We start from the raw sequence: 12,358 nt of genomic DNA on the forward strand, positions 1-12,358 counted from the left end.
AAATTGGGTGGAAAAAATATTTATTTTACAATATTGCTTGTCGCATTTTTGTATATTGCGCATTTTGCCGTTTTTAAAATTTTAATTTCATTCCTTCTTTTTAAGAATTGGAGGATTAGGATCTACGAGAGAGTGAGCAAACTAACCCTTGAATATTATTTTGAATTTATTGGAAGAAGAGGAGGCAATTGAAATGTGAAATTATCGTGAAAATCACAAGCACTTCCGTCACACGTGTATATTGATGATCAAAATATTACACCAAACCAAACCAGAAGACATAATTGCTTAATCGACCCATTTCAATTAACCAGCTTAAAGAAAAGGCGACGCAATTGTTTCTTTTTCTAAAATATACAAGGAGAGGATTAAAAGTTCGCATCAACCTTTTTTTCTTTGAAGGGAAAGAAATTGTGCACATTAAAAAAAAAATTGTTGGGATGAAAGTCTAAGAAAGTGGATGATTTTTAGTATATAAAAAATAAGTGATGAAGGGGACATGGATTCCTCCTTGCCTTTTGGTCTAACTTTGCATTGGTTTGTGGTTAATATTATTTTAAAAAAGGAAAAACACACTAAGCTTTTTAGTGCGGGGAGGTGGATATGGAGAGGGAGTTGGTTTTAGCTTTTAAAGCGTGGATGTTTTTGTTGGAGAATCCACAACCAAATTGGCTCCATGGTCTCATGTCCCACCAAACTCAAATGCCATCTTAATGGGTAATGGCCCTTCCAAAAAGCAAAGAAAAATACCCCCTCTTTCTTCTTCTTCACCTATTCTTTCCGTCGTGTGTGTTTGAGTGGGAAAAGGAGGCTTAAAGGTAAGGGAAAGAAAACACTTTCTATCTCAGTTAATGCCAGCCTAATATGTGTCACATCCAATGCGCTTTGATCACGCCAGTTATATATGCAAGTAATTAATTAATTTAGGTTAACAAATTAATTAATCATGGACCCGTGAATTGGGTAAGGTTGTAAGTATTTCAAAATAAAATCATAGTGATCATTATTAGCAAAGTTGTTGTTAAAGATAATACTCATATAGAACAAAATTATATGAATTTGGAATTGTTTACTCGTTTATGCTTTAACTTTAATATATTAAATCTATTTAATCGTGACCCACGTACGTACGGTAGGTTTTCTTCCTTAGTGCGATCATGGGATTGGAGAGTGTTGCGTTGAACGTGATTAATAAGAACATTAGTCGCTGGAAACATGGAAGACCGTGTTTATCTGCACAATAAACAAACCACTTTCTTTCCTAATACTTGTAGTGCACGTCTTTACTTTTCTTTTCTTTTTCTTTTTTCTATTCTCTCCTTCTTTCTCTTTTCTCCTTCTTCTGATTCTATCCTAGGTAAATATAACGGAGAGAAATATTTTATGCTTTCGTATTTTTGTTTGTGTTACATGTGGTTTAATTTTAACATTGAAATTCTATATGGAAGTAAAAATTAATTAAAATAAATGAACAAGTTTATGGTGACATTTTGCTTCCAAAGTATAAGAATATATTGTTGCTAATAATTAATAAACGCGTCCGAGAAATATTGGTAATGACGATAATCTTTTATTTTTCTGAGATTTCAAAAATATTTAAAATATATCACAATTCACAAATTATTATTTCATTTTATTGTTTATTAAAATATTATTTTAAAAATCCTAACTGAAAGAGAAGTTTTTTCTAAAGAAGAGCACAATATTATTTAAGAGGATTCTATATTAAAGTTGACTCTTGAAAATACGAATAAAATAAAGGATGGAAGAAGAAAAATATATTGAGTTCGCTGATCCTGAAGTTATCCCAAAATCGAGATAAAAAGGATCGAAACAAAGAAACAGAAAAAGATTTGGTTAATGTTAATGTCGTATTATGCATTCATTGCTCCATCCTAGCTAGCTCCCTCACATGCGGACCTCATTTTTGTCGTATTATGCATTTTTTTATGTACAATGTCGTATTATGTTATGTACTCATGCATTTACTCACTTAAACTTGAAACTCATCTGACCCGTTGACATTGTCAATGGAAGCACTAATTAATTAACTTGGTATGCATTTCATAATTAAACATCAAGAATGAATTTTCTGAAACCATGCTGGCATCACATTGAAGCAGATCATTAAAGGAAGAATTAGGGAGAACAAAACATGAGAGGGGGTTCCTTACATCATTTTTTTTTCTCCATACATGCAATAGAATAGAATATATGATATGCCATGACTCATGTGTGCCGAAGAAAAGAAAAGAATATGACAGGCGTTAAAATTAATGTATATATCTCCAAATATTACGTGTTCTGTATTAGTGCCTCGCACATAGTCATATTCAATTTTCTTTCTCTTGGTGGGTAGTGACGAAGGATGCATGCTGAGAGAGTGAGAGAGTTATTATGGAAATTTAAATGTCCAACATAGGTATATTAAACTAATAATTACTCAACACATTAAGGAATTCTTTTTACCACTCCAAATTTTTTTACATGGGAATCGAACATATACTGACATGAAGATAATAGTAATATATAATAATACGATGAGTTATTAACTACTATTTATTAAATAATGATTTTATAATAAATGTTCAAAACTATAGTATTTTTTTTGTATGAAATGTTTAAAATTATTTTTATAATGAGTATCATACCAAAAAAGATGTTTGTTATTAATTTAGTATATATAATATTCGTTTAATAAAAATAATAACATGTTAATGTTTTACTTTATTTACTAAGCATCCTAAAAATTAATTATACTAAATTAATATAAAAAAATATACAAGGAAACTACAACTTGGGAATTTGCTACTGTTAGGGGGTCCACAACAAGCATGCTCCTCACATTACAAATATGTTACTGGCTTAATTGACATCATGTTAAAAGAGGATTATATTTTATTTTACAAAAAGCCAAATAAAGTGAGCATGATGATAAAATAACACTCATAGGAATTCTTTTAATTTACTATTATAGATTAAATTACCTATACCAAAATAGTTTTTAAATAAGTAAAGAAATATTATGTATGCATCTTAAATGAGATGTAATATTGAGGGGATTTAACTCAATTTATTAAACAAAATGAATGAGTTGTTATAAATTTTCTCACATATGAAATGGGATATAATATTAAGGAGGTCTAACTCAATTTATTAAACAAAATAATGAATTGTTATGAATTTTCTCACCTGTTTCCAATCTTGATGTATAAAAAATAGGGATGTAGTGTAGCGGTTTTAGGGTCACCAAAAGGAAGGAGGGCATGAAAGGAAAAGGACTTGGTTGGGCTCGTTTATTGCTCCCTCCACTCCAAACAAAAGGGCGTGAAAAAATGCATATTCATATTCTTATATTTTAATAACCTACTCTTAGAAATGCCTTTTTAGTTTGGTGTCTAGAGATCTTATCTGGGTGCTTTAGATTTCTTTCAGGTGACAAAATCATGGGTCATACCATTTTTGTATTTTCTTATTCGGGGGTGCAACTACACCCTGTCTGTTCACAGTATCTGTGCCTGTGGTGTGTTGTTGGTTCCTTTTATTTAGTTAGTTATATTTATGTTCTCTAATAAAGCTAAGGTTCTATTCGGTCTTGTTTCTCATGAAAAGTGCTGGCGTGGAGAGTAATTCAGCTCTGTTAGATGCCTGCAAGAATCAAGTTATCCCGGTATTATTATAGCATGATTGGATTAGATTCAATTTTTTCAAAAAATAATTTTAAAATCATGTTAAAAACTAAAATAATAAATAGTTGTTTCTGCTTTTCAAGATTTCTACCATGATTTTGAAATTCATACTCAATTCTAGTAACTATCCAAATATGTTATTAGAAAATTAAAAGCATCATCCTGATCTAAAGTTTAGTTTAACTAGAAAATACACGCTTAGTTGAATTTATTCTACCTTTATCTATATATTGAATTTGATTTTATAATAAAAACATAAATTACATTAGCTTAGAATCAATTCTATTTAAAATCAATTTTATTATCGTTCATTCAGATACACACTTAATTAATACGAATATAAATTACTTATATTTATGTTATTTCTTATTCTTATAATAACATATTAAGTGTATATTTTTTATTCCTAATAATATTTTGGTGAAAGGTGAGTATTTTATATTTTCATCGAAATGGAAGTTTATTTCTATAATAACTATCAATCTTTATTTCATTTCTCCACATTGTTTCACTTATTTTTACAGTTTTTTAATTAGATATTTTTCTTCATTTTGAAATTATCAATGTCAATCAAACATGTGTGTGGGAATAATATTTTCAAATATATTATTCTTGAAAATATGACTCTCAAAAAATACAAATTTTCAACTTCAAATAAATGCCCCCTAAAAAGTTATTTAAACCTTATCTAAATAATGAGAAAAAAATATTTTTTAGTCATTATGATATTATTGAGAAGTATCCATCAATAGTCTATTTCAAGGATCAACTTTTTTTTTTTTTTCTATGTTCCTGACATTGAATCAATTGGACAAACTTCCAGTATCTTTTCTACTTTGAAAGACCTTGAATTATATCTCTTAATCTCGATTTTTTATATATAAATATAACTAATATATCTTCTTCAAATATTTTTTTTCCAAAAGAGCCATGAACAGTTGCTTTAGGAGTTGCCAAATAAGGATTAGTCGATGAGTAATATTTTTTAGAAACATGATTAATAACCTTTAATAAAATTTATCTATTCTTTTAATCATATTTTTTGCATTCATTGGAAACACAAATTTGTGTCTTATTCCATGGCAACCCATCTATATAAGAGAAATAAGTTTCTTAAAACATAAGCTCACTCACAACAAAAAGGAAAAAAGAAAGAAAGAAGGAGAGGTAGAATTATATAAGATGTTTAAATAGGGAACGTATTTGATGCAAAGTGTGGCAGAGGCGGGAATGGGCCAAACCAAATTGATGACTATTTTGATGGCCTAGGCACACTTATATGTATCACATCAATTAAAAGTATAATTGTATTCCGTGGCGGGACCAACAGCTAGCGATCTTTTTACCCCAAAAATCCTAAAAGTTAGGCATCGATGGTTAATCACGAGAGATATACCGTCAGGTGGAGTGCGAGTTTGAGAAATGATATGATATGATGTACCATTTGTTGAAAGGTGTGTCTGTATAATTCCTAGTTTGAATGGTCAAGCTAAAAATTGATTGTTCATGTTAAACATTGGATACCATATATTCTTTTCCATCTTTTTTTGGTCCCCATTATCGCCTCCTTTCACTTCCCTATCCTTCCATGCTCTTACCAAAATCTTCTTTCTATTTTTGTTCTTTCCCTATTATGTGTGTTGTTGTTCACACGCTTGGACAAAGTACGTTACATTTTCTACTGTGAAGATTTTCCTATTGATCACTGATATATGTGTTGGCCTGGATGATTGACTCCAATGTTGAGTTGGTTAAAACCAGAAATGGAAGGACCCTGAAGTGAATATTCTGCGTTAACTCTGCGACGGTAGAAGTCAAATGAGAATAACTGAAGTTATGAAGTACAAGTGAGAAGAACAAGTGGGGTGTTAGATTTATATTTAGAAATACAAAGTCAATGAATGCGTGATGCAGAGAATGGCCACGATTGAATAAAAACTAGCCCTTAACAATGGCAATAAACTTTTGCGCCCGTTAAGATATTTTAAGCCAGAGTCCTCCTTTTCGGGGTCAACAAGTCAGGGTTTGTGGAAATACCAGAACTTGATATAGTATATTCCTTCTACGAACAATTTTAAAAGATGCAACGTTAATTTATTATTAATACTATGGTTAACGCTTAACATAACATAATAATATCCAAATGTTGTCGAGTTAACTAACCATTGTGGTGATCGATGAGGCTATAGTGGCATTTGAAGAAAAATATGTGAATGAGGCATGATGGGATTTCGCAGATGGGGGGATATGAATTCGTGGAGTGAAACGGAGACAAGGGGGTAGTTTGGTTCGAACCCAAGAGTGTGGTGAAGAACAACACACATGGGTTAGTTGACCCCTTAGCCATGTTAATCACTAACATTTGTCATAAAAAAGACAAATCATGTCATGATACAACCATCCACGGGGCCACGCCACAATGCTTGAATTGAAGCTTATTGTGATTCATCATTGTAAACTTAAATACCTTGCGTGCACTCCCTCCTCACACGCGCACGTATGAATCAATCCACATACACACACCCCAGCAATTCTTTTCTTATTATTTTGCCTCTTTTGGCTTTTTCCATTATTATTAACTACGAAAATACAGGCACACTGTCGTATGTTCACATTTCTATTAATTTATTTATTTAATAGTTTAATTATTTGATGCACTTCAATCAAGGGCATATATGTCAATGCATGATCTATATAATTCAACTCCCGTGCGGTCTTGTGGGTTGGAGTTTCCACATCCACTATCCACCTTTGACTGTAGCCATTCACGCTTGTTCCTCTCTTCTTTGTCCTTCCTCACCCGCTTCAACCTTTTCACTCCTCTCTCTCTCTCTCTCTCTCTCTTTCTCTTTCTCTAACCTTTCAGTTATCGGATTCATCTCCATTCTCGATCTCTTCTCAGTTCTCTCTCTATTCTAAGTAAGTTTTTCATTTTTCGCATTTCCTGTGATTTTTGTTTCCCAGGCCAAGGATAATAATTTATTACAATTCTGGAATTGGTATATGGTTTTTGTTCAACAGGCCAAGGATAATTTTTGGGCTAGTTTTCTTTTTTAAGTTTTGTTCGGGAATTTTAAGGTTCTCTTGTTTGTTAAAAAATAAAATTTTAGTTCAAAATTGAGAACTTATTGCGTGGATTGAGCTGAGGATTCATGAAAAGTTTTAATCTTTTTGTTGTTTGGTTTTGGTTATGTCGATGGGGAATTGGTGGGTGGTTTCTGATGTGGAAATTAATTATGTTTGTTGCAGGTTGGTGAGTAGTTTTGGGTGAAGGAGAAGAAGGAGTGGCTTTATCTTTTTGTGGGTAAGGATACAGCAGCATGCGGTGGTGGCTTAGTCTTTCTGTTGATGTATTCCGCAAAGGGATTTCGTTGAATCTGTATTGCAAAGTGATTCTGTAATTTGTGTGCTGTGGTCTAAACCTTTCTTAATCTTCTCTTTAAACCGTTTCCATGGGATCCAATTTCTTTGTTGTTCTTCCTTGCTACGTCCGTCAGATCAGCTGAAGGGTAGCATTAGCAAACACAAATTCATCTTTCACTCTCTAAAAAAAATCTGTTAATTAGCCTTTTTTTTTTTTTTCCTTTTCTAGGAGTGTTGAGTTGTTCCTGTTTGTTTAGAATTTTAGGCATCGTTTATTTGGTTTCAGTCAAATTCAAAACCTGTTGTTGTCGTGGAGGTGATCAGATTAATAATTGTCCTAAGGAAAAGTGTGGTTCTTGCATTTTGAATTGAAGAGGGTTGGGAAAAGTAGTTATGGTGTGCCAAGCAGCGAGTCAAACGAGATTTCGGGCATTGAAACATGAAAATGGAATCGCCGGGAGCTCCACCATTATAGTTAAAGTTATAGCATGTTTTCAACCTCTCCGAGAATGCCAGGTTTTCGATGTGATCCACCTTTCAATGGCCAACATTTTTGTTGTTATATTATTTTTGCACATTTTGTGATCTGCAAACTAACACATTCAATAAATGTTAATTTCTGTGTTCCAGGCTGAATATTTCCGTCATTTGCTCAAACCTGTGACGTAATTGTTTTGCCTTGATTCGTTTGGGTGGGTTAAACCGGTTCTTTTATTTGTTTTCCTTGTTCGTGAAACAAAGTACCTTTTGTAACAAATAGCTTTTGAGTTGGAATCGTTTTTCTTCAGGTATATTTTACATTATTGTTATTATTGTTCACTCATCAAAGAATGACTTTTATGTTGTTTAATTATTGATTTTATGGTAAATGTTTTGGATTTTTAGGTGATTGTTCTGATTGAATGGGAGGAGATTGTGGAACCTGGGCACCACATCTAGAATCACCAAATTTGAATCTCCTTGACACTGGGAAGCCGGTTGGTATTTCTGCAGCTATGAACCCTGGCTTTAATATGGTCTCTAGCAATGCTACGGTGCCTGCTTTCGGATCCTCTACAGTGCCTCATTTGCAGTTAGGACATTCCTATGAACCCAGTGGTTGGTCTTATTGTTTGCCCTGCTTTCCACAGGGATTTGCTCCTGCTCTGAACTTCAATGCTGAGGGAAACCCTCCTGCTGACCATGTAAAAACTTTTGGGGACAAAATTGGTCCCTATGGTGAATCCAGTTCCCTTCAGAAACAAATTCTTGTTATTGATCAGACGGGTGGTCAAACAACTATTGTTTATAGCTCCAGGTTTGGCAGTCCTGGTGAGTGCCTTGCTTCTTGGCATTCAAAACTGCATGGTGCTAACTATTTGAGGGGGAACGAACCTTCTTTCAGAAGAGGTTTGAATTTGAATTTGAACTTGAATATGACTGAGCCAACTTTGGCTGATAAAGTAGATGGGAATCCGGGAACTAGCATTGAAAGTGAGATGCATGAAGACACCGAAGAAATTAATGCATTGCTTTACTCGGACAGCTATGGCTATTCTACCCAGGATGATGATGATGAAGTTACTAGCACAGGGCACTCTCCGAGTACAATGACCACTCATGATAACTGTGAAACCTTTAGGAGGGATACCGCAGAAGAAGTTGCAAGCTCTGCCAGGAAAACCAAGAAGAGGAAGCTATTGGATGGCTATTATGATGACATACAACTCATTGATACTGCCAGTTCTCAGAATCTGAACAAGTCTTCTGCAACGGGAGATGATGACGCAGAATCAAGATGTTCTAGTAACAACAATGAAGGATCCTTGTCTGGCAATAAGAAGATTAAAAAGGAGAAGATACGCGATGTTCTGAGCATTCTGCAGAGCATAATTCCTGGTGGAAAGGATAAGGATCCGGTCATGCTTCTTGACAATGCCATACATTGCTTAAAATCCTTGAAACACAAGGCTCAAGCACTCGGACTTGATGCCTTGTAAGTTGGAGAATTATTACCCACACAGTGTTACTATTTGTCATCTAAGTAGTACTTTATAGTGTAAGTTCTGTTGATTTGCTTGTTGTTCATACTTCATGGAGTCTGCAAAATAAACAAGGTCATGGTTGTCAAGGAATTTGTGCTCAGCAACATAGGTGTTACGTGTGAAATACTGAGTAAAGTTGTCTTCTAAAGCCCTTTCTGAGTTGGAAATATAGTCAGTGTAACCTATGTTAAGCATTGTGTAAGGAAAGACGGAAGTGTTCAGTGTATCAAGCGCAATAAAGGAACTATGAATCATTATTCATTAGTCCGTGTCTTAGACTAAAGAGAAAGTAGCACTCACACCATAGCATGGTGAGTGAACCATTTTGAATGAGAAGGGTGTGGTTGGTTATTCCAGATAAGGGTCCCAAAAACGAGTGCACGCTGATATGGGGCCCAAACTTGCTTCCTCTTTTTGTATCCTAGTCATGTTAGAGAGAAAATGAAGAAATTTTTTTCACTGGCTGTGAGAGATCGAGGTAACTTGGTGCGGTTGGCTCGGGCACACTCGTTCACAAGTTTCCACCGGGATAGTTACAGCAGTGTAGTGTAGGACGCATGTGGGAAACAGATATTTGTGTTCTGAGTTGTGCCCTACTTACTACTTTTATGGGTTTGTGTTGTGTGTATCGTAATTGATGTATGACTATGGACTAATACTTAAAGAGGATTGGATGATATGTCTTTGGTTGGATGTTATTTAATGTGAATGGTGTTACTGTTGTCTTTTTGCTTGTGTATTTACGTCGCATGCACGCATTTATGATATGAGAAAGTGATGTGTTTTTAAATTTTGGGGCTTGCTAAATGAAAATGCATTGAAAATCAAAGGTGAGAGTGCACTAATGTATATTTTTAATCAAGTTTTTATAAAAACGTGTTATAAATGTATATTTTACTGAAATTTTTAATGCATTCTTACTAGTTAATACTATCAAGCATTAAAATATTTGTTTACTTAATTGATTTTTTAACTTATTTCTTTACATCATTGCTGGGAAGATTTTTAAAATATTAGTACTGGTATTGTAATTATTAAATTTTATTTGGATGATTCGTATGTTGATGAGAAGTTATGTCCGGCTCCATGGTGATGGCTGGGTGATAAAAGGGGTAGGGGACCACAGCGTTGAATTATTAGAGAGAAGGGTGCATTTATGTGTGCGTGAGAGAGAGTGAGGCACGGGCACGGTTATGGTGAATGAATAGTCATGAGTCATGGGTTAGGATCAAACAAAAGAAAGAATCTTGTACAGTGTTTTGTTTGTTGAAGGAACTTCATTGGAAGCCTACCATTGTTTGGAGGCTGGAGCAACATGTTCTAAGTACCTGTTTTCCTTCCTTTCTCTTTTTCGGTGGATGGCAGAGTTCGATCTGAGTTTCTTTTTTAATAGTACATTTTTTTGTGGATGCCCGTGCCTTTGGTCAACAACTAATTTATAAGCTCACACATGTGTACTAGAAATTTGAATTTGTTAGTCTTATTATTATTATTATTTGCAGTATGTATCTACACGATTATAATAATTAGCTCTGTCCGGCTATCATTCTTGTCATTGACATTTACTTGAGTTTTTAATATTGGTGATCCGATGTCCCAAACACACTGATTTAATTTACTTGACTACATGATTTTGGAGTTTAAACGGATGGATTCAGTTTCCATGCATCTACCCAAATTCTTGCACTAGGCTGATCTTAGTAAGTTTTCTCCTAATTAACAGTATTTGAAGAAAAAAAATGAGGATTGCGTTGTCATTTTTGTGTGGTGACAATTGGGTTGTCATATAAGTAAGTTAAAAATAAGATAAAAAAAAATATTGCACTCAAGTTTTGTGGATGAAAAAAAAATTATAGAAAGAAGAGATCATACTAATGTGATCAGTCAAATTTTTCAATTAATTATCTTATCAACAAAATTAAAAATTACTGTTTTTTTTTAAAAAAAGAAGAAGCTAAAATAAGAAGAATATTCTGGGAAAAGGTCAATAGTGGGGCTTGATGGATGGGCAGGCATATATTCTTCAAACGAATGACAGTCAGATACAAAATCGTAGGTATGAAGAATGCATGCCTTTCCCTTGGAGGACAGAACAACAAGTTACTTTTGTTAAAGATATGGTTGGTCTGAATGAATACTTTGAACCATCGCATTTCAGAGAAGAAGGCGTGCTTCACATTGCATGTTACGTCTCCATTATATAGGTTAGTGGCAAGGGAATCGAATAAAACTCTCACAAAAGATAACGAAAGAGAATGTATAAGGAGACAATTTTCTAGTGGTCATCTCTTATCACACTTTATGTTTTAGTATTCTACATATATCTCTCTCTTGGTATTTATTTTTTATGAAATTCAATTGACAGTTTTACACTGCTGAGAATAGTTAATTGGACAGTATGACAAATTTTCCGTGAAAGGATTTTCGTTTTTTGCTATTAAGGTGTGATAGTTTTGGGCTCAACTACTTTACAGAAAATTGTGAAATGCTGCTATGCATTATGGTTCATTAGGTTCCATGACGTATTCTAAGATGCACATCTATTTAGTTTGGTGCGTGGATATATGCGCCAAGTTCTATAGCCATAGATTTACTTTATAAAAGGAAAAAAAAAAAAAAATAGTTGGAGCATGAATGCACTCTCAACTGCAAGGCGCATAGACAGCTACCAAGTTCCATATTTTTTTGGCTTTTCTTTGTGAGAAGTTCTGCAGTGCACTCTTAAGTTAGAGTGCATCCACGCACCTTGAATATATTATTGTTGGATCAGAATATAAAAAATCATATTACTTTCTTTTGTTCAAATTCAATGGTAGTCATTCAAGGTGCAAGAATGCAGCATATTTAAAAGGTATATATATATATTGTATTACAATAATTGTATACTAAAATATTTAGAATTATTTTCTAGATATTTTATCTCTTAGTCTCAATTCATAAACTGCGTATAGTTTTTCATTTATTTACCTATTGACAAGTACAGCATGTATTGCATAAACATATTTTAAATGCAATAAAAATTCAATTTTGTTATAAGCTGTAGTAGGAACACATGATAGTTGAAGAGATAAGAAGTTTGTTTTTTCTTTTAAAAAAAGAGTCAAGTTTTAGTTTTGTAAATAAAGATTAAGTGTTGTAAGAGTTTTATTCTATTTTTTATTTTGAAGTGATGTATACATGCTGGTGTACTTGCTGTGGTTTGAGTCATGACTCATGAAGGAAAATGTGTTGTGGCCTTAGTGGGTTGGTTGGTGTTGCTATTAGCCTCTTGATGTTGGGCTT

General features: G+C 33.5%; 1 protein-coding gene across 2 annotated transcripts; it reads left to right on the forward strand.

Moving 5' to 3' along the window:
- The first annotated feature begins 6,088 nt into the window (after nucleotides 1-6,088).
- On the forward strand, nucleotides 6,089-9,755 carry LOC102665957 (transcription factor SAC51). Of its 2 annotated transcripts, none has more exons than XM_026128857.2 (4): nucleotides 6,089-6,608; nucleotides 6,939-7,568; nucleotides 7,683-7,840; nucleotides 7,938-9,755. In XM_026128857.2, exon 4 carries the CDS (start codon nucleotides 7,955-7,957, stop codon nucleotides 9,029-9,031), a length of 1,077 nt encoding a protein of 358 aa, XP_025984642.1. In that variant the 5' UTR covers nucleotides 6,089-6,608; nucleotides 6,939-7,568; nucleotides 7,683-7,840; nucleotides 7,938-7,954; the 3' UTR covers nucleotides 9,032-9,755. The 2 variants fall into 2 exon arrangements, with proteins under 2 accessions (XP_025984642.1, XP_014631779.1); XM_014776293.3 differs by having other exon boundaries at nucleotides 6,404-6,608; nucleotides 6,939-7,577.
- Nucleotides 9,756-12,358: the final 2,603 nt, after the last annotated feature.

The sequence above is a fragment of the Glycine max genome, chromosome 6 (assembly GCF_000004515.6).
Source record: "Glycine max cultivar Williams 82 chromosome 6, Glycine_max_v4.0, whole genome shotgun sequence".
Classification (NCBI taxonomy): Eukaryota; Viridiplantae; Streptophyta; class Magnoliopsida; order Fabales; family Fabaceae; genus Glycine; species Glycine max.

Excerpts from the sequence above, each read along its gene's own strand:
- LOC102665957 (XM_026128857.2), top strand. The coding sequence starts at position 7,955 with ATGGGAGGAGATTGTGGAACCTGGGCACCACATCTAGAATCACCAAAT.